Genomic DNA, 23,318 nt, shown 5'->3' with positions numbered 1-23,318 from the left:
CATTTTCTGGCAACCCCTGAAATTATTTTTACAGGGAGGAAACACCAAAGAAAAAGCCCAGCCACCTTCTATGGAACAAAAGCACAAAAAAATCTGACAGTAGCTAGGGAATATAACTTGCTCGTCTGGCCTTTACTTTCACCTCAATATAGGCAATACTCTGAGGGGACCCAAACAAGAATTATAAAACAGAGAAACCAATATAATGCGAAAGAGGTTAATTCAGGGCTATGCTGTGTATTATAAAGGCACAATTTAATTTAGAGTTAAATCTTTAAGAAACTAATTTATAGATCATCTGAAGAAATGCCAGGTTTGCCTTTATATTTAAAATTAAATAGCAACACTTTGCATGTCTATAAAAATGTAAATAGCATAAGAAATGTGTATACAGTTGCTTTCCAATTGTTGCAATATACTAGTTTTATCTTTTGTATATTTTTTAAAGGAGTGGGTGATAGTACATTAACTGTTGGCACCATCACTTCGACGTAATGGTTTGACATTATCACGGTAAATACAATTGTGTATATTTATTACTTCTCTCAGTCTGGTCATGAAAAGTCAACAGATTACATGTCCTCTCTCCTTGCTGTTTAAAGTAGTGTGGGTGATTATTATGACAGATGTTTGGATATTTTAAGTACAGTGTAATTGTTTTCTGGCTGAAGCTGTGACTGCGTGATTGGTTTGCTCCACATACACCCAAAAGAATACTGACCAAATGCACTGTATCACTGAAGAAAAGGGTTTCCTGTCAAAACATATTTTGCATCATTCTCAAGTTTTTTCACTCTGGTTTTCTGTTGATATTCATAATAAATGAGAACTGGAAAGTTGAAGTCCTGTCTCTAGTTTAAATAGTTACTTTGCTGTGGCAGTGCAGATCACTGTAAGTACTATTATTATATTTTCCATTTCAACAGCTTTTCAATGCGCTGCATATGGTTGTTCTTAAGACGATACATAAGCACTGACCACTGAAAATGTAAAGCTTGGCCCTGCGTTCATTTCTCAGGCAAAATTCTGAATATATTCTTTGCATCAGACTCTGATCTCTGTTACACTGAAATCAACAGAGTCACTAGATTTATACCGTTGTAACTTCCATCATTATCTAGCCCAAGGACAGAAAGATCAGGTCCTTATGAAAATTTGTTATGAGATTACACATATCAATGTCTTTACCATTCTAGGAATCTAAAGCATCAGGTCAATAATCAGTAGAATTTTTTTCTGCAAATATATTTTGCCATATTACATATTTTGTGGTCACTCACCTGGTGCAGTTTTCAGTCATTATGTAGCGCTAAAGAATATGCTGTAAAAATCACATTACTCTGCAGTTACAGGGTTTTACTTTTCCTAAAATCCACAGAAGCAAGTAAAAATTACTACAGCTATCCATATATCTGATTCTTGAGTTCTGGTTATTGTCAGTGTTTTATCAGGAAATGAGAGAAGGCACCTGCTAACTTGTTACTCCCTCCCCACCTCAATGAAATTATATATGAAAGGGGCAGAGGGATGACTGTCAGCCACTGCTAGGAACTCAGAAATTAGGAAACTTTAAAGTTAAAGTTGCAAATGCAACCTTAACTCTTTGTGCAATAGAAATAATCACACAATTCCACATTATTTCTCAAATAATATCATAAATTATTTTTTCTAAAATCTTATATGCACATCTTGTAATACTCACACCGCTAATTTCACTGTTGTGGCATTCCAGTATATCTTAGATTTCAAGCCATCTTCTAAGAGAGGATGTAGACATGCAAATCCCACTGATTTCAACAGAAATTGAACATGCTCAGCGCCACTCAAGATTTGGCCATCAGATAATTTACACATTAATACTGTCTTTAAATAAATGTTATCAGTACCTATGAACTCTGCATTGAACAGACTTTTTTTGCAGGTAGATATGCCTTTGAACAGTCATTCGTGTTAGTAGCTCAGTCACTGAAGAAATATACAGACATAATTGCATTTATAGAGTACATTATTTAAATTTATGTAGAAGTATAACTATTTTTTATGTGTCATGTGATTTTCCCTCAAAGTTTCTTATTAAGAAGGCAAAGTTAAAAATCAGGCACACAGCATTAACATTTCAGAGTAACAGCCGTGTTAGTCTGTATCCGCAAAAAGAAGAACAGGAGTACTTGTGGCACCTTAGAGACTAACAAATTTATTAGAGCATAAGCTTTCGTGGACTACAGCCCACTTCTTCGGATGCATATAGCTATATAGGTGCCACAAGCATTAACATTGGCATTTCCGGACTTTTGACTGCTCACCAATGCAACCTTACCATTCACTTAAAGCTTTTTGTGTGGAATCTCCTAGGTTTTTTAAAAGGGGTTAAATGACATTTACCATCCTTCTATGAGGTTTCACTTAATAAAGGTTATCAAGTACAGGACATGATTAAAGGCAACAATGGAAGGAGTGGGTATATAATTCAGGACCTCTTCGCTCCAAGACTTGTACAGTATTTCCCTAGGCTAAAGGAAGCTATTTACATCTGACTTATAGCAGGTCATGAGTAGGATCACATTATAGTACTGTAATATTAATTTCATATCCTGTCTGAAAATTATATTCATGTTATATGAAAATTAGTAGTGGAAAAGGGGTTACGTGACAATTGAGATAAATATATATTGCAGAAATCTGAATTAGTGGAATGGAGAAAACAGTACATTTTAACTTTATGATCTTATGGGCTTATCCCAAAGTGATAGTCAAATTTTTGCTTCAGATGGTGCCATAGTGTTTGTGACATCCACTTTGAACTACAATCTGGTTGTGTGTCAAGTAGGATAGACCATCATTCACAGCATCAGAGCTTAGGAAAGAAGGTTAAAAGTTCAAGACATGCCCCAAGTGATTAAGGTTGTAAAAGTCAGGGATGTACCCTGGGAAACAACGTGATTTCAAAAGAAAACATGATTACTCATTTTGTCTCCAAAAAAACCTATATATATATACATATATAGTATATATGTAAGAGAAAAATAATAGGAACTAATTCTGTGTAAAAATAACAATATTAAATTATCACCTTCCTTTTGAATTCCATAATCCAGAAGTTTCAGTTCTCTTGAGGAAAAAAAGGGATAAAAACTGTTTTCCTATCACTGATTGGACACTGAATACCGAGCTAATAATTTTTCTCTATCATTATGATATTAACTTTAAAACACACTTGTAATTAGCTGTAATTTAAAATTAGTTATTTTCAATATATAAAGGATAGGTATTTATAACTATTATATGGGTCACTGGCTCACCTGTAGTGACTGTGTCTCAATGTTCAGTCACACTGGTCAGCAGTTCAAAAGCTTACAATGGAGATAACTGGCATACAAGTCTCCTTCATTAAAGGTATGCTTAGTTCAATGACAAGCCACTGGGTCAATAGCGCTCACTTAAGTGTAGGGAAGAATATTTCCTCTCCACTGCTTGAATTGCTATGTGAAATTCTGTGTCACACCAGAGATCGGTCAGGATAATCATAGTGGTACATTCTGGCCCTAAAATCTACACGTATTGGACCTGTCTCCATGTAATTAATTAGAACCGTATGCTTGTAGAAGTGAAAAATTTGCTGAATATATCAGAATCTGGACTCCATTTCAAAAATGCTCTGAAAAAGAAGGATCTGCTGTCTCTAAGCCATTTTTTTTCCAGTAAAAATCTGATTAGTTTAGGGGAGGCCAGCTCATCCAAACCCTTCATTTACAAACTCAAATATATGTTCCGCTGTTTCTGCTCTACAGCTCTCTCACCTTAGTTGTGGGTTTTTGTGGGGATTTTTGTTCTGTTTTTAAATTTTTGTTAGTATATGCTCTTTGAATAGGTTGCAAGCTTATAAAGCTATCTTGCTCTTATTTTTGAAACAGTAACATCTTATTGCTACAAAGCATAACTGATTAATAAAGATATACATTTCTGTTTATTTCTTTTCTCATCTTAATAATATGCTTGAAATAAGAAATTTCACAAGGATCTTTAACTATATGTTAAATTTTAATTCTATATGGCTCTGTGTATGCTCACAAGTGCACTACCTCAACAGACAATAACATTGCCAAGAGAGTCATGGTTTATTGTGTCAATGATCCTTGAACTAAGAAGCTGTTAAGTAGGCCTTGACATGATCGCCATAAATAGCCCCTTCATAACTTGTGTACAACGGAATCTTGTAGTAGGCCTTGAAATCATAAACCGAAACTGCTCCTTACTATATCAATAACCTGTATACTAAGGAAAATTAAAATCTACACATTAGAATCCACAAATAGATTAGAGAAATTTGAGGCCAGTTTTCTGTAAGCTTAGAAGCTGCTCATAGTATGGGGAGCTAAACAATTTGGTGGAATATTTCATTTTGGATTTCAGTGCTCTAGAGCAGTGGTTCTCAAAGCCTCTTGTTCAGGAAAAGCCCCTGGCTTGTACATCCCTCGGCCCACACCACCTCCCACAGCCCCCATTGGCCTGGAGCGGCGAACCGCAGCCAGAGGGAGCCACGATCGGCCGAACCTGCGGACATGGTAGGTAAACAAACCGGCCCAGCCCGCCAGGGGCTTTCCCTGCACAAGCGGTGGCCCGACTTTGAGAAGCACTGGTCTAGAGCAGTTCAAAATTAGGGTTTAAAATACTCCTTTTATTAAAACATCTTTTGGAGAATGAGCATGCTAAATGAAAGGCTACTAATTCTCATATTTTAGTCCTAAAACCATCTTTTGAAAAGTCTGAGCTACTCCTGCCTTGGGCATACTGGTTCTGGCTTTGTAATATTGTTTTCTATTTGTATTATTTCGCTATGATACAAATATATACATACATCCTCTTTATCTGTATTAGGCGTTCAGTAAAGATGTAAATGATGCAATCAGTTTCTGAAATATAAAGAGAAAAATCTTTTTAGGTATTCTTCTGAATTATGTGATGTATATGAGGAAACCTGATGATCCTATTAGACTATTATTTAGACACTGAAGATGGTCTAAGAGAAAGAAATTGCACCACATCCCTTCACTGCTATACATACTCAAACAAAAGTTATCCAGTCTGTGAACTTTTTAATCTTACATGTTTACTAAGGCATATACTTTGTTGTAATGTAAATGGATTTTTACACACTGCAGTACTGATGGCAAACTTGCAATATGTGTGTTTCTGTAATTTTAATCCTTAAAATATTTTTTAAATTACAAAATTTTGAACTTCTCATTATGGAAGACCAAGACAGAACTATGATATATGGAAATACAATAATGAAAAGTGTAACAGGTGCCAGTTATAGGTGTGCAATCCAGTTAGCTTCAATAGGCTGAATAGGCTGAATTCATCCATGAGATGCCACCACTCAAATTCTACTGAGAATTTGTACATATTTGTACATAGTCATATATCAGAGCACAAATTTGTACAAGTGACATCTCTATCCCCAACTGATCTTTTCCTTGCAGTATTTAGTCATATCTATTTACTTTAGTAACATATACAAGTTTTTTACTTACTTACAAGTGTTTTACTTCTCTTAGCATGGTAGAATCAACAAAGCTAAGAGAAAGAGTTGAATTCCTTTCAATTAACACAGCTGTTTACTGAGTCCCCATTAATTACACCATTGCAAGCCTACTGACAATAATAGGGTTGCACAGGCATCACTGATAGCATGAAATGGCTTTATTCATCAGTTAACTACACAATAATAGGTAGGATCATAGAATAAATCCTCCTTTTACTACATACCTGCAACTACTATCAGTGTTAATGGAAATTACAAGGGAATAAAGAAAATAAAAATTAACATGATGTGTATCAGTAAACTAAAGTGATAAATATTTCTAAAAGAATTTTTACTATTATTTCAAATGGGTTATTCAATAAGAACCAGTAATTGTTAAAACTGCTTTCTATTCACTGCTTCCCTAAAGTTAACCAGCAGTGTTGGAAAAAAAGATCTCATCAAAGCTTTCATTCAATCATACGTAGCCTCAGAAGATGACTGGGGGCTTTATCACACCAATGCTTTATTTACAGCCTTATAGAAGGCATAAGGCAAGAAATTAACATTTTAGTAATCTGAAACTGGTTTGAGGAATTTTATTTTCAATGTGTTAGATTGTAACAGTGGGAAAATCCAAATAGCTCTCACCATGGCACTTCCTTTAAGGAATGCCTGGGGTCGGTTCAGAAGATTCTTCTGAGGTCTGGTCTATACTACCCGCCTGAATCGGCGGGTAGAAATCGACCTCTCGGGGATCGATTTATCGCGTCCCAACGGGACGCGACAATCGATCCCCGAATCGGCGCTCTAACTCCATCAGCGGAGGTGGTAGTAAGCGCCGCCGACAAAAAGCGGCAGAAGTCGATTTTGCCGCCGTCCTCACAACGGGGTAAGTCGGCTGCAATACGTCGAATTCAGCTACGCTATTCACGTAGCTGAATTTGCGTATCTTAAATCGACTCCCCGCTGTAGTGTAGATGTACCCTGAGAAAGCAGACATAGGAAGAGGGATTATGTCCTCAGAGAAGTACTGTGATATTTCAAAGGCAAAAGAAAATAACTGTGTAGGGATTTTTCTTCATTACCACCCACCCCAGAGAAGTGAACATACAATGAGCAAGGTCTATTGGTTTTAGAACTGAGGAAGTGTGCCGCTAATAGCATTTTAAGTCTCCATTTTCAGTTACTTCAACAAAATTACCAACGAACCGGGCAACAAAATGAAAGTTTTTTTGGTGAGAAATTGTAGACTACAAATGAAACATTTCACAGCCTGAATGATCTTTTTTCATTGAATGTAAAGGATTTTTAAAAGCAGAAGTAAAGTTACTGGGGCACTTAGCAGCTTTGTCCTCACTAGATATTTCACAAGCTATAATCTGTGTCTCTTTCAGGATGCTAATCTTGCGCAATTTTGTTGTTCAAAGACTCTTTTACTACAAAAGGGAACTCGCTTGAAAGTGTCTAGCATTAAAGATCATAAACCAACCCCTGGAAGAGTCTAAGAGAGAGCGCGGACCCTCCACCGTGAAAAAGAAGAGTTGTAAACATTTGACTCTCTAACCACAGCAAGCCCAGCAACGTGGCAGTTTATAGCCAGGGCAAGTCCAATCCTCTTCCTTAATTCCCAGCTGTTCACACAGCCACCTCCACGCACTAGTCACTGTAGCCCACAGGACACTTATGAGGCAGAGCAAATACCCTCATCCCCGTTGGGCTCCCGGGGAAAGCTGAAGGGCCGGTAGGTGACTTGCCCAGGGCCACACAGCAGCTCACTGGCAGAGGCGGGGAGAGGCGAGCGTGGGGGCGGGGTCTGACCCCCCGACTCCTCCCAGAGGGCGCGCGGAAGGCAACCGCCGCGGCGGCAGCTGTCGCGCGAGAAGTCGGCGCTGAGGGGACGCGCTCCGTCTCCTAGCAGCAGCAGCCTCCTCAGCCCCATGGAGCCCGGCGGGGAACGCGAGCGGCGGCGGCGGCGGGACCTCCCCGAACTCAGGCACCAGGCGGCCGAGTATTATCGGAGCAACGAGGTCCCGCAACGGCTAGAGGAGGCGCTCAACGCCACGTTCTACCTGCGTCCTGCGGACCTCTACGGCCATCTGGTACCTACCGCGGGGGAAGTAGTGCGCGGGGAGGGAGGGGGCTAATGCGCAGGCGCTGCACTACTTCTCCCCGCCCCCCCTTGACAGATCCCATAATCCCCCGCGCAAATGGAAAGTGGGCGGGGTAAGGTTGAGGCTAGAACCTCTGCTCAGCGGGAGGGAGTGAGAACGAGGCTTACCCACTGTAGCAGGGGGGGAGGGATGAGGCAGGTGGTCCTGGGGGTACCCCGCCTCCTGGCCTGGGCTGCTGCAGCATCACCTAGTGGGCACTCCAGCCTCCACCTGGCTGACCTTCCCGTGAGATGGTGCTCGAGCCTACGGGTACCGGCTCACATCACATTATCGCCAGGCTCAGCTCTTTGCTATTTTTCATAAAGCCTCAGCTCCTGGATTCTCGGGATTAGGTGACAATTTCAGTTTCTCACCAAAAGAGTTATCAGCCCTTCTGGTTGTGGAGCAAAGCTTAATAACGCGACCTACCTACCTACCTGCACCAGAAACCAGAGGACAAAATTACCCTTCCTTTTATTTAGCTTAAAACAGATTTGTCACAGTTTGAGGCGTGGGGCATGGTTTTTGCATGCTTGGGTTTGTCACTGCTGGAATGGCAGCATTAGGTGGCCCTTTAACAGAGCTATTCAATCATGTTAAGCTAGCTCGATGGAATTTTGAACTAACAAGAGATTGCAAAGGATTTTCTTCTGAGACTGTAGGCAGACGCTCCCACAGCCACAACTGTTGTGCAAACCTCTGCCAAGCATCATAAGAATGAAGATAAAGGGAATCTGGTTAGTTTTCACACTGCTATTGGTATTCTGATCCCTGTGGGCCTCGGTGAAATGGACAAGAATCAGGCGAGCTTTACCCTGCAGCTGTTCAACAAAGCTCTGGCTAGCAGCAGAGAACTAGTGTGGCCAATAAAATATCCTCTCAGTATAATAGTGGAATGGCCAACACCATACTCTAGAAGCTGTTTTAAAAAAGATTGCCTTCCAGTGCTTCCTCCTACACAAATCTCTCTAGGATAATGAAGTCTTACATCTCAGGCATTATTCACTGCATTGTTCCATGTTGACCTCAAGTTTCATTATCTCCCTGATAAGGTATGACCACTAGTTCTAGATCGGGGTTCTCAAACTGGGGGTCGGGACCCCTCAGGGGGTTGTGAGGTTATTACATGGGGGGTTGCGAGCTGTCAGCCTCCACCCCAAACCCCGCTTTGCATCCAGCATTTAATGATAAATATATAAAAAAGTGTTTTTAATTCATAAGGGGAGCCGCACTCAGAGGCTTGCTATTTGAAAGGAGTCACCTGTACAAAAGTTTGAGAACCACTGTTCTAGATTATGTTTTATTAGAAAGAAGGTAAATCAAACAAAATTCTGTCATGCTTGTGATAGTTGATTTTTTTTATGATACTTGTTAGGTATACCTCTGCCTTCTTACTGCAGCTTTCCACACTGTGTACCACTCTATTCACCAGGATTGCATCCATAGCTACGCTGGTGTTTCTAGTTTCCACATGTTATGGTTCACTTCCTACCTCGCAAATCACTCCCTGGATTTGGTGATGCTTCCTCTTCTTTGCTAAGACCAGCTCTCTTTAGTTCTTAGTCTTGTCTTGTCTTTTCCCTCTTGGGCATTTACCATATTAACACAGATGGAACTCAACTGTAAATAACTAATGATTCCTATGGCATCTTGACCAAGTCAGCTTGTGATATCATCTACATATTCAGCTGAAAAAAGCTGAGAAGATGAAATGCTTCTCTTGGGCAAGAGAAGCATTCACAAACAATCCTTTTTTCTCTGTCCTCTTTCTTAAAGTCAGATCTCTCATTTGCTTCCTCTATAAACTTAGAAATATTCTTCCTCTAATTAACTTACATTATGAAGGCAAAAGTGATAAGGCGGGTGAGGTAATATCTTTTATTGGACCAACTTCTGTTGGTGAGATAGACAAGAGACCAACAAAAGTTGGTTCAATAAAAGGTATTATGTCACCCACATTGTCTCTAATATCCTGGGACCAACACAGCTACAGCCACACTGCATACAACAATGAAGGCAAAAGTGGCAGACATGATGCACTCAGTAACAGTGTATGCACAGCACTGCATATCAGAAACTCTTTTTGAAAGAGGGTGGCTTTTTTGAGCCTCCAGGATTGTTTGATAGTGTTTTTTTCAGAAACACTTAGAGCTTAAATGGGATCTATAACATTTTACATCTTCAAAGTACTGTACATTAATATTTACTTGACCAGTTAACTAATACATTAAGAAGTGTTACAGGATATTTAATGCTCCTTTAAGGCCAGATCCTGTGAGTCATCCTCCAAATGGCTTTAGCAGAGTTGTTCCTGAGTAGGCTCTCTCCTCTGCCTTTTCCCCTCTGCTTTCTAGAGACAGACAGGTACAGTCTTTTTTCACATGGCTTATTCAAGGTCAGAGTGCCCTACACCTGCAACATCAGAAACTCCTCAGTGGGCCATCAGGAAGTGAGGGGTTTATTTTGTGTGTCAGTTTCAGGAGTAACTGCACCTGTATTCCTCCTCCATGGTCCACTCCAGGATTGCCCAGTCTTACAGCCATCACCTGGCTCTGGGCAGGGACCCATGTTCCACACCCTTCTGACCAGGAGCTTTAAGGATGCATACCCTCTGCCAAACACTGTGATATCCTCAACAAGCCATTCGGTCTAATAGCCAGCACCTGTGTGTTGCTTTCTTTCTGAGGGCTCTGAACAGTGTATTGCCAGCAGTTACAAAGGGGTTCCAAAGAGGATGGATCTAGACTGTTCTCAGTGGTACCTGATGACAGAACAAGGAGTAATGGTCTCAAGTTGCAGTTGGGGAGGTTTAGGTTGGATATTAGGAAAAAAAATTTCATTAGGAGGGTGGTGAAGCACTGGAATGGGTTACCTAGGGAGGTGGTGGAATCTTCTTCCTTAGAGGTTTTTAAGGTCAGGCTTGACAAAGCCCTGGCTGGGATGATTTAGTTGGGAATTGGCCCTGCTTTGAGCAGGGGGTTGGACTAGATGACCTCCTGAGGTTCCTTCCAACCCTGATATTCTATGATTCTAAATGTTTATTTTTTTTCTAATTTTGGATTCTCATTTTTTATTTAAGATTTTTTTGATGATCAATTTGCATTTTTAAGATTTTTTTTATTTAACTATTTTTTATTTTAACAGCTGTGCGGGGTAGTGTTCAGCTTAGGGCAGTGCTGAAAGTGGGAATGCAGGAGGTCCTTGTGAAGCTGAGGGGCCAAAGACCCGAGGGTGCAAGGTGTGGTGTAAGCTTCAGTTGTCCTGGCCCCCTGCACTTGGAGTAGAGACTCCCAGCCAGGGCTGGTAAGGAGGAGCATGAGCCCCAGCCACGGGGAGGCTACCCCATTGCTGAACAGTTCTTGCCTGGGAATGGCTCCCACACTCTTGGTTGGGGCATGAGCGAATGGAGCCATGATAGCAGAGCTGCAGAGGGTTCCCTGCATAGCTGAGGGGCCAGTGGCACTGGATCCCTGCAGGCACAAGGTGCAGGGAAGGCTGGGGTCCTGGTGAGGGAAAGCAGAGCTCAGGCCAGACTAGGGCCACGAGGCAGAGTTGTCATCCAGGGACAGAGCCACCACCATGTCCTGGGACAACAACTCCACGTGTCTGCAGGGATTGGACGTCACCGACTCCACCCACTCACTCACCAGCCAGAGGTGTGGGAGCTGTTCCTGACCAGGAACTGTTCAGCAGCAGGATGGCCTCCCCTATAGCTGGGGGCTCATCCTCATCTTTGCAGTTCTGGCTGATGGTCTCTGCTTCTCTAGACCAGGACAACCACAGCATCCCCCCGCACATTGTGCCTGCAGGGATCAGGTGTCACCAGTCATGTGGCCATGCAGGAAGCCCTCTGCAGCTCTGGTGTCATGGCCCTGCTCCCTCGCTACAGTGACAACAGAGCTGCAAGGCTGGTGACACCCAATCCCTGCAGGCACAAAGTGTGGGGGAGGCTGCGTTCCTGGCAGGGCAGAACAGAGTCTCTTAGCACTCCTGTGCCACAAGGGCTATTGAGGGCTCCCTGTACTGCCACAGGAGGCATTCAGCAGTGGAGTGGCCTCCCCCCTGGCTGACACCAGCTTACTCACTCCCATGACAGCAGGGTTGCAGAGGGCTCCCTGCATTGCTGCAGGGCCAGCGACACCAGATCCCTACAGATGCCCCATCTGGTACCAACTGATATTTTTTCAGTCGACTGCAGTGTGTCAGCTGAAATGGATGTTTACTGACTGTTATTGATTAAAACTGAATCCTGCCAAGCCTAATTACAAGTTACCATGCAGCTTTTTCTCAGCAGAGCACATTTATTCTTAGGGTAAAAGCATCACAGAGAAAACATAAAAAACAATGAAAGTTCTGATATGCTTATTAATAAACATACCAGAAATCATCCATCCGTCTTAGGGGGCCCAGATAGGTCAACACTCTTCCAACCCTTCCCTCCAGGGTTGGTGTCCCCCTAGGATCTATGGTCCTGTCCATTTGCTGAATCAAAAGGAGGTCACAGGTGAATTCAAACTCATTCTTTGATACCAAAAGCCCTTTCTTTATTTCCTAGTCTCTGGAAAACTCAGCCTAAAGCAGTATATGCAAACCACCCCAGGGTATGGTATGTCTTGGAGTTGCATATAATCCTAGGAGTAGTCAGCCCTGACTGTTTTTAAATTTCTGGAGGAGCTGTGGTAACCCTCCCCCATGAAGTAGGACACAATCATACATAAACCATTAATAAATTAATACAATAGTCCCCAGATATATGGCATGGGGCTGTAATACCTGTCACGATATGAACTTGAATAGAAATGAAGAGTGCTATGTAGATTGCCAGCAGAAAGTATAAGCCCAGGTTCTAGAGTGGCTGGCTCTTAAGCACACAGTATAGGAGTAAGAATACTAAAGTATCCTGATGAATATCAAGACACAAAAATAGATTTACCCAATGATGGATTTAATACTAACATAAAATGAAAGACTTATTTACACAGAAATTGATATTTTTAATCAAACTCTCTCTCTTTTTCAAGGCGAACTACTTCTCTACATTTTCAAAACCTCCAGTAATATGCAAATTAATTGGAAGGAAGGTCCTTGATGGAGTTGGTCGACCAACATTAGAAGTGGAAATATTTTGCACAGTTAAAAACCATGAGAAGGTATGAGCTACATCTTATTTTGTTACATATCCTAACAGGACATTACAGAGAGATGCTCATCTCCACCATTGTTAATGATGGGTCATTTTAATTAATGAGACAAAATGGAGGAGTTAAATGTGGATCAAGTTCCTGAATTAATTACTTTTGTAAGTCAGAAGTACCAAAACTCTGGTGAAAATTAACTACATTGCACTACCCCTGACTATTATACAGTATTTACTGTTTTTGGAATAATAATGCTTTGTTTATATTTTAATTTGTAACCCACATCTGATATTACATTTATGTATGTTGTTGTTTGTCATATAATTGTACCCTGGTCCTTGCCCTGTTATACTGCCGTAGTAACCATAAGCAAAAACTCCTCTTGACTCCAATGGCGACAGGAGATAGCTTTTAGCATTTCTCAGACTTGGACCCTAATTTAACTCATCCCCCCTACAGAACATGAGTTTTGGAGTTCTGTGTCTTGCTTTTCTTTCTTTAAAATGTCTCAGTGGCACCTTTCTCAGTCTTCTTACACTGGTAATATGCTAGAGGAGGCTCCTGTCCTCCTCAGTAGCCCCACGGAAGTCAACAGAATTACTCATGTGCTTAAAAATATACATATATGTGTTTGCAGGATCAGGGCTGTCCCTGTTCTTGGAGATAGCTCTGCGTGTTTTTTACTGTACATTTATTTTCATTCATATGTTTTGAGCTACATATCTTTCTATTCCTATTGCACAACTGTATTTCAGAAAAAAAGCATGCAGTCTAGTATTAACACAGTTCATGTGAATGAACAGGTTTTCACCCTGCAAGTTTAGGGAAATGTACGTTTCACTCCATTCAAAATATTGTTGTGTGTTCCAGAAATTCAAGAATAGTGCTGAGTTCCCCTCACATTAGCATTATTCCACATTAGCATCCAGGGTTTTTCCATCGATGGCTGAATAGAGACACTGGATTTATGGCTTATTACAACAATCTATATCCCACTAACAACCCGCTACCCCCAAGCTACTTTTTTTTTTTACCCCTTCCCAACCCCCAATGAATGGAGGTATGGTAATAGACCCTTCACCTTGAATGGTCCATTGAAACATGTGTTAACTAGTTATGCTAAACAACCTGATTCACCTTATATATAGCTGTGATACTCCTTGAACTGAAGAAAAGCTCTATGTAAGTTTAAAAGCTTGTCTCTCTCACCAAGAGAAGTTGGTCCAATAAAAGATATTACGTCACCCACCTTGTCTCTCTACTTCACTACAGATGGTAGCTGTTTACACTCTCCTAGAAGTAGAGCTATGATTTACAGTAACTCCTCACTTAACGTTGTAGTTATGTTCCTGAAAAATGCGACTTTAAGTGAAACAATGTTAAGCGAATCCAATTTCCCCATAAGAATTAATGTAAATAGGGGGGATTAGGTTCCAGGGGGAAAAAAATTTGCCAGACAAAAGGCATTATATACATTTTAAACAAGTAATTTAATACAGATACTGTACTATAGTTGGGAGGTGCCCCTGCCTTACCCCACACAGGCACAGCCCACAGGCACTGGAGATGAGGCACGCAAGGAGGCTGAAGGTGCTGTAGGCTAGGAGAAGCACGTTGCGCAGCAGCAGCTTCCCCTACTCTGTAAGCACCGGGGGGAGGAAGGGGCCTCAACCCTCAGCCCACCCACTCCTCCCCTTCCCCCAAGCCCCCATCCTTGACCTGCCTCTTCTCCCCCACCACCTCCTCCCCCTTTACTTCCCACACTCCTCCCCCCACTTCTAAACGCTGCAAGCCAGCTGATTGCCACGGGCAGGAGGCAGGGGAGGGAGGGGGGAGGCGCACCGAGTCCTCGCTCCTCCCCCCTCCTTCCTGCCTGGGGCAATCAGCTGGCTTGCATTTAGGAGGCAGGAGGGAGGAGCGAGGACTTGGCGCAGGCTCCCCCTCCCTCCCCCCCCGCCTCCTGCCCGGGGCAATCAGCTAGCTTGCGGCGTTCGTTCGGGAGACGGGGAGGGAGGGGGAGCCTGGGTGCCGAGTACTTGCTCCTCCCCCCTGCCCCCAAAACGCCGCAATCCAGCTGATTGCTGTGGGCAGGAGGCAGGGGAAGGCACTGATCCACGGGGTCTGCCGGCGGGCAGGAGGTGCTGTGGGGAGGGGAGGGGGGGGCGTAGGGAGGTTGCCAGCTGTGGAGAAAGCAGGCAGCCAAACAACATAAGAGTGGAGCATTGCACAACTTTAAATAAACATGTTCCCTAATTGATCAGCAATGTAACAACGAAACAATGTTAACCGGGACGACTTAAAGTGAGGAGTTACTGTACTTCATTGAAAATGCTCAGAAAAGGAGACAATATTTTTTTTAATCCAGTTTGAAAAGTATTTAAGGTTCATTTTGTCTAACATCCTTAATGCAGAGTATCAGCGGGGTAGCCGTGTTAGTCTGGATGTGTAAAAAGCAAGAAAGAGTCCTGTGGCATCTTATAGACTAACAGATGTATTGGAGCATAAATTTTTGTGGGTGAATACCCACTTCGTCAGATGCATGTGTCTGACGAAGTGGGTATCCACCCATGAAAGCTTATGCTCCAATATATCTGTTAGTCTATAAGGTGCCACAGGACTCTTTGATCCTTAATGCAATCATCCTTAGGAAATCTGTAAAGGATGCACAGTAGTTAGTCACTGATCAAAATGGAGTTCATTTTAAAGGTCACATTGTCATTATATGACACTTTTGACTGCAACAATAGACAGCTCTTGTATCATGATTAAGGTTAAGATTCTGTCACGGGTATTTTTAGTAAAAGTCAGGGACAGGTTGTGGGCAATAAACAAAAATTCGTGGAAGCCCACGACCTGTCCCTGACTTTTACTAAAAATACCCGGGTGGATAGAGAGTGACAAACAGTGGCGCCGGGGCTTTCCTCTGCTCACAACCCTGCTGCTGCTCCTGCGGCAGGGGCTGGCCACTGCTGATCCAGCCCCACAGGGGCTGATCCAATCCCAGCTGCTGCTCCAGTGGGCCGGGGACCACTGTTCCAGCAAGCCTGGGGCTGGCCAACTGCCAGCTATTCTGGGGCCACTGTTCCAGTGGCTCCAGGGCTGATAGCTGCTCTAGGTCCCAGAAAGTCACAGAATCCATTACCTCTGTGACAGAATTGTATCCTTAACCATGATTCACCAGCATTTATACTTGTTCACCCTCAGTTGTTAATGTAATTTATAGGCACATCTTCCTATAATATTGCCAGGTAAACAACACTTCTGAAACTTATTTTGGCAGATGCTTATTTCAGAAGAGGAAATGGATGCAAGGTTTTGAATTTTTTTTTTAAAGTTACCTATAGTCATCTTTTTTTTAATTTTGTTTTGTACATTTGGCAATCTATTGTCAGTAATATTTGTAAAGAATTTCTATTGCTGAAAGATCTGGAAAAACACTAACTTACACAGAGACGTTCACACTTCAGCAGACCTGAAGAGCTTTGAGTAAGCTTGAATGCTTGTCTCTCTTGCCAAAAGAAGTTTGTTCAATAAAAGATATTACCTCACCCACCTTGTCTTACAGTGAAAATAGCATTCTAGTGGTTAAAACACAAACTAGGACTCCTGGGTTCTATTCCTGGTGCTGTCACTGTTTTAGGTCCAGATTCTGCAATCTGATCCCTATCTCCATGCAAAGCCTCACTGAATTGGGATTGGACTGAGACACCATGTAGGTGTAAGTTCTGTTGGCATTGATCAGATCTGCAGGCTCAGGGCCAGTCACTAACTCAATCTGAACCTTACTTTACCATCCTATAAAATGAGTGTAAAAATTATGTGACAGGAGAATTAACACATAAGTAATATTCATAAATGGTTTGAGAATATTAGATGGAAAGCTGTAAGTGCAGACGTACGAGAAACCAAGAAAAAGCCTGAATTACGGGATCAATTAAGTTGCTGGGGAGAGGGGATATGTATAAGTCTATATCATTTTAATCTTTTAAAGTGACATTTCAAAGTTAGAAATGGAAGAGTCTGTAAGCTTTTCACACTCATTTTGCAGAGCATTTGTTCCATTGTGGTCTCTTCTCACTCTGAAATCCTTGAAAATGCTTCACCTGAAGCAATTGATGCTGATGAGAAAGAAAGAAATGACTCTATTAATAGAGCCCTGGAATGGATAAATGGATCACTGAATGAAATGCTCAGAGACCTGCAACCTGCTGACCAGTGTAAAGTTGATGAGCTGCTTGGGTAGGTCTTGCATATTATTTCACTGATTTTTACTGTAGTAAAACAAATTATTGCAAATAATTGTATTGTAAATAAATAATTTGTGCAAAATCTCAGTATTTTTTCTAATGTTATTCCTAATTCTTTCCACACAATATTTCTAGATATTATTTCCAGTGCTGTATATTTATATAATGTGAAGTTCATCCCAGTCTGCACAAAATCCAGATAAACCAGCATTGTGCAGAATACAAAGATGGGAGTTAGGAATACACCTCCAATACACACACACCCTGCTTTTGGACATGACCTGGAATATCAGCCACAGTCCCCACATTGGATCCATGTAAGGAACTGATCCAGTGCCCACTGAAGTCAGTGGGAGTCTTTCCATTGATTTCAGTATGCGGTAGTACAGATCCAGTGGTCTTTCCCTCAGCAGCTCATGGAGCTTTGGTTGGAATCTTACTCAGCCAGCAGCTCGGCCACTGCCTCTAGTGTCCTGCAGGACATAAGTGGTGTGAAAGGCCTTCCCTGAGCCCTCAGCACTGAGATTAATTTCCCACATAGTGTATTTACAAGTCTCTGGTTTTGATGCAGTACTCTTTCAAAGTAGACCACTCTGAGAGGCTATCTAAGGCTCTTACCTTGGGATCATTATCAACCTCCTTTTGTTTCTGTTTTAAGTTTCTGATTTCTGTTTTATGCTTCCTCGGAAAATACCTATTCTGTAATCAAGTTCATTTCCATTTTTCCAAACAAACTTCTTCTAATTTTAGAGAAATTATGAAGCAGTGGAGAATAGTAATATTTTTCCATTTATAACACATGTTTCTGGTCTTTCGTAAGAAAAAAATATAGGCTAACCTGAAGTGTCCCAAAAGGTGTTTTGATTTTTCTAGCATCAAACCCTCCTGCAGATTTAGTTGAACAGTTTAAAAAAAAAAGTTTGTCTTGGGAATTGTCTAATACTATTTTTCATGTACAATATATAACATTTTTCATCCCAAATCATACTATAAACTGAATTTTTTTTCCTTCAACAAAACCCTTCTTTATGAATGGAGTCTCACTGTAAGAGGAGAGGGCCTATCTGGCTAAAGATTGACTGCTCTTCACTCTGGGAATGGTGGTATGACTTCTCCTCATCCTCTGCAGTTGTAAGACTTACTGGCAGCTACCTCTTGGAAGGGATCAGCCTTCTAACAGGAGCAGCTGCAGGAAGACTGGGAGCCAGGGCTTCCTTTCTACCTGTTGGAATGGAGTACCTCATATACCTAACACGTATAAACTGTTGCATTCCAAGAAAATTAGCTGTGTGGAACATGCTTAGTGGAGTGAAGCTTCACTATGGATGAAATTCATCTAATTGATGGAGGCCTGAACAAAACATTGATTTACCACTTATATGGCCTTATTCCCACTGCACTGGGGTGAATTTCACTCTATATGTTGCTTCCATTGTATACAAACAGCTAAAATGCAGCCACTTCTAAAGCAGCAGCCATATAACCAGAGCTCAACTCTAGAGAAAGATTACCTTTTGGATAAGCAAATTAAGCCAAATTCTGACACTTTGGGTAAGTGCCATGGGATTTTTAATATCCATGCAAAGCAAATAAGTCTTCCTTTTGAGGGTCTTCTCCGTATAGAGCTCACATTATTTACCTTGGAAGGATAAAGAGATGAGTCAACCTTGCTGGGTTTGAAGGTGGTTTTGCACTTCAAGCTGGTTGTTTAGACCACTAAGCCATCTCCTCTGAGTTTCAATTCAATAGGCTATGAAATAGCTGAAAAATTAGGTTTAAACTAAACAGCATTGCCACCCTCATTCGAATATGTATACTTTGCCCTTCTGTTACTTCTGTCCAAAGTTTTCAAAGTACATATCTATTAAGCCTTATAACATCCCTTTGTGATGTGTATTATTAAACCTATTTTAGAGATGGCTAGATTGAGACACAAAGAAGTTTATTGACTTTCCCAGATTCACACGAGGAGTCACCAGCAGAACCATGAATAGATCTTACTTCATCTCCCAGCATGTGCTTTTCCCACTAGCCCATGCCTGCTCCTCATTTACCTAATAATATTCTTAAGCAATTGTGATAAATGAAGGGGGAGAGTAGCTTCCTTTTATGGAAACCCAGCCAGTTAGCTATAAAATCCCTCTTGGTAGCTGTTCTCTACCTGCTTTACCTGTAAAGGGTTAAAAAAGCCTATAGGTAAAAAAAAAGGGAACGAGTACCTGACCAAAAGAGCCAATGGGAGGGCTAGAACTTTTTAAAATTGGGAAAAACTTTCCCTTCGTCTATTTGTTGTTGTTCTCCGGAAAGAGGAGGCACAGAGCAGGAACCGGGCTGAACTATGATGTAGGAAACTTTAAGCCAGGTATGAAAAACCATCAGATCATACCTAGAGATTGTTTATCTGAAGCTCCAGATATGTAAATAAGTCAGGGACGGTCTAGGAAGATGCGATTAGGTTTATTTGTTTTATTTCTTATTGACTCCTCTGTGCTAACCCCAGGTGCTTTTGTTTTTCTTGTAACCTTTAAGCTGACCCTCAAGAGAGCTATCTTGATGCTTAATCTTTGTAATTGTTTTTTTTTTTTTTTTTGATCTAGCAAAACCCCTAAGTTCCAGATGTATTTTCTTTATTTTTGTTTTTAATAAAATTTACCTTTTTTAAGAACAGGATTGGATTTTTGTGTCCCTACGAGATTTGTGCATGTTGTTTAATTAGCTGGTGGCAACAGCTGATTTCCTTTGTTTTTCTTTCTCAGCTCTTCCCTGGAGTGGGGTGTGAAAGTGCTTGAGGGTACCCCACAGGAAGTAATTCCCAAGTGCACCTTTCTGTGTTCTCAAAAGGCTTTTTTTTTTGCATTTGGATGGTGGCAGCAATACCCATTCAAGGTCAGAGAGAAGCTGTAACCTTGGGAGTTTAATACAAGCCTGGAGTCGCCAGTATTAATTTTTAGAATCCTTGTGGGCCCCCACCTTCTGCACTCGAAGTGCCAGAGTGGGGAATCATCCTTGACAGCAACTAATCATATGCCTTTTCTTTTCCCATCAGTGAATACTTTGCAAAGAAGGTAGAAGAAGAAAAAGAAAGAAAGGCAATTGAAAAGGAAGAACAAGAAGCAGTAATTTCTGCACCTGCATATATTCCAGCTGTATCAGCTGTAACACCATCTGGCAAAAAAAAAGGAGTCAAATTAGGTTTTAGTTGATTTTCTTCTAATATTTCTTGCAAGATAGTAATCAATAAAGATGCTAGCATACCTTCTGTACCTCCCCATGGGCACTGAAGGGTAGCAGTGCTTCTCTACAGTGCTTTTGTAACTGTATCCCAGACCACCCTCTTGGCCACTAGCTGCAGTTCCTCTCTCCCAGAGCACCAGTCAGCAATGAGAATAAGTCATCTCCACTGCAAAGCTTGGGGCCGGGGGAGAAGAGAACAAAGCAGGCTCAGTCAGCCACATGGGATAGTAAAACGGAGCCGCTTTCCAGGTCATGATTGGCCTAGCCAGGTGGGGGAGGAGGGGTCCACTCTTCATCCTGGGAATGAGAATGGAGGAGGATGTGAATGAAAATGATGGGGGAGGAAGTGGGAACCATAGGAATAAACAGGAAAATGCGAGTGGAATGAAGATGGGGAGAAGAAACAATGGGGGAAGAGAAGAGATATTGGGGAACACAGAAACGGAATGAAGAAAGGGGGATGAATGGAGGTAAGAAGGCAAACTGAGAATACAGAGGAAAAGGGAGGGGTCTGCAAAGAGAGGGAATCAGACAGTGAGGCAGTGTGGAGAGGAAAAGCAGAAAGAATAAAGATGACGACGGGGAGGGAGGAGAAAAAGTGGTATGAGCAAAGGAAAATGGGTGGTAGAGACCGAAGGTAATAAATATATGGGCAAAAGTAAGGAGCAAAAGTACTTACATGCTGCCTTCCTCAGAGAAGGGGCCTCCTTTCTATTATCTTCTTTCTGTGGAATTGGAGAGTGAGACATCACCTCTGCTGCTAATGATGCCTCATCATGTTTATCTTGTTAGTGTCTTCTTACTTATCTTGTAAGATCAGTGTAATTTCTTGATATTGTTTTATAGATATGCACATTAATGCAAATATACATCTACTTTTCAACTTAGATTATTAGATATGCTATCCACAGTTATCATTGTCCATCCTCAGGTGTCATCTTTTGCTTCACACAGTAGTTTTAGTGGGTTTTGATACCCAACTGTCATTGACTATTTAGTTTCAATAGTTATAATTGATTTCTTGCTGAATGTAAAAATTGAAAAATTTACACTTAAGACAGTTTTGGCTATTAGAAGTCAGTGGGTATGGTTACTGACTCACAGTGAAGCATCAGAGGGGTAGCCGTGTTAGTCTGAATCTGTAAAAAGTAACAGAGGGTCCTGTGGCACCTTTAGTCTTTCTGTTAGTCTTAAAGGTGCCACAGGACCCTCTGTTACTTTTCACAGTGAAGCAGTAGCAGATACTCAACTGCCGTTAGCTGGTTTTAGAATGTACTCTGTCTGGTTGCATGTGGCACAAAAGACAATTTCCTACAAAGAAACTTTGGAGAACAAAACAACTTTTTGCTTTAGTTTTTGATCATTCACTTACTGCGTCCCTATTTGTGCTACTCTTTACCCTGTGGGTATAAGTGGTGTAGAATCTATCACATGCTGTAAATGTAGTTCAGGTCCTATTTTGGTGAATCTTCACTTACAATACTATAAATGTACTCTGTTGCATTTGTATTTTGTTACTGAAAATTGCTCTGTGATTCTTGTATGAAGGGTCAGATTTTCAAAAGAGCATGTATTTAGGAACCAAAATAAATGATAAGATTTTCAAAGGAGATACATTGGATGCTGAGCACTTTTGAAAAATTTAGCCCAAATTGTGGGTGTTGAACACTTGAAAATCTGGTCTCTTCAGGTCATGGCTTAAGGGTGCTATATTCTTCTTCTTAATGTTGCTTAGCAGAAAACAGAAGGGGCACTTTGTCTCAATGAGCTTATAATGTAAACTAGATACATGCAGAAAATGATGAGAACAAGAAAGGAAGGGAGGGATGAGATTTACAACAAACAAAGAACATGCAAAACATGCTTTGTGTATGGAGCTTGAAAGATCAGATTATTACATCTAAATACAGAGAAGAGTAAAAGATAAGATATAGAGATCAGTGGTTAAAAGCTAGCTGAAGGAAGTGAATTTTGAGGACGGATTTAAAATCAGAAAGGAGGTGGAATGCATTGTGCAGTTGGAGATCAAGATAATCCCAAGTGATGAGAGCTGCAAGATACAACAAAAAATGAATCGATTAATTGAAATAAACATAAAATTAATACTTAAGATCGTATTAGTACGTCAGTTAATATGCATAACATTTAAATGGCAATATTTTACTTATTTGTAGGATGCTGATATTGTAGGTACACAACTGAATTTTAAACTGAGAAAACATTTAGTAAATATTCTTAATCACATTAGGGAAGAAGAGTTCTGTTGCAGAGAAACCAATCTCACCCACGGAACCTATTGAACCTGTGCTCTGTGGCAGCATAGCCATTGGAGGATTATCACTTGCTGTTGCTAAAACTGGTGCCACCATTAACAACACACCTTTGTACTTACATCTTGCATTGATGAAACATGATCAGGTAATTGTCAATATATATTTTTTTCATTTTGTCTCAGCTGTAGTCACTGTTCCAGAGTTGTGTACTTCAGGAATGTTCAGTGAAAAGCTGTATAGTTTGATGTCCATTGTCAGAGGACTCCTTATATGACATCCAAAACTCATTAAGGTCAATGGAGGGAATCTTTCCACTCACTTCATTGGGCTTTGGATCAGGTCTGTAGTGAAAATAAACAAGAAAACGCTTGGTTAAACAATAAGAGTTAAACAGTCTTATTTTCACATAGCTTTCTCAATTTCAGGATTTGCCTAAGGAGTTGACTGTGCCACTACCAATGGTCACTCTGTTGAGCTGTGGAAAATCATCATCTGGAAAACTGAAGTTAATGAAAGAAGTGATGCTCATACCACCCACAGAGTTAACAGTTAAACAAGTACTGTATGCTACTATTTTCACTTGAAGTTTATGACATCATAATTTATTGACCTCATATCTTTTAGATACAGTCCTGAGAAAGTGATTATTTATTTCTGTTTATGGGAGAGGGCAAAGTTCCTTTAACAAAATGTTATTGCGGAACTGAATAGTTAGAATATGGAATGTTTTATATTGCAGATCTCCAAAT

General features: G+C 41.1%; 1 protein-coding gene across 2 annotated transcripts in view; it reads left to right on the top strand.

Annotated features, from left to right (window-relative positions):
• The first annotated feature begins 7,409 nt into the window (after positions 1-7,409).
• Positions 7,410-23,318, top strand: part of ENO4 (enolase 4) — a 34,210-nt gene continuing 18,301 nt past the window's right edge. The window contains exons 1-6 of one of the 2 annotated variants that reach the window (XM_034777478.1): positions 7,410-7,626; positions 12,699-12,827; positions 16,864-17,054; positions 20,109-20,254; positions 22,545-22,714; positions 22,980-23,126. In XM_034777478.1, coding sequence (XP_034633369.1) covers positions 7,465-7,626; positions 12,699-12,827; positions 16,864-17,054; positions 20,109-20,254; positions 22,545-22,714; positions 22,980-23,126 — 945 coding nt within the window. In that variant the 5' untranslated portion in view covers positions 7,410-7,464. The remainder of the gene's footprint in view (positions 7,627-12,698; positions 12,828-16,863; positions 17,055-20,108; positions 20,255-22,544; positions 22,715-22,979; positions 23,127-23,318) is intronic. The other variant, XM_034777479.1, reaches the window with a different exon arrangement.

Source organism: Trachemys scripta, chromosome 7, assembly GCF_013100865.1.
Source record: "Trachemys scripta elegans isolate TJP31775 chromosome 7, CAS_Tse_1.0, whole genome shotgun sequence".
NCBI classification, from domain to species: domain Eukaryota; kingdom Metazoa; phylum Chordata; order Testudines; family Emydidae; genus Trachemys; species Trachemys scripta.
This window is presented reverse-complemented; position numbering and strand designations above follow the sequence as displayed.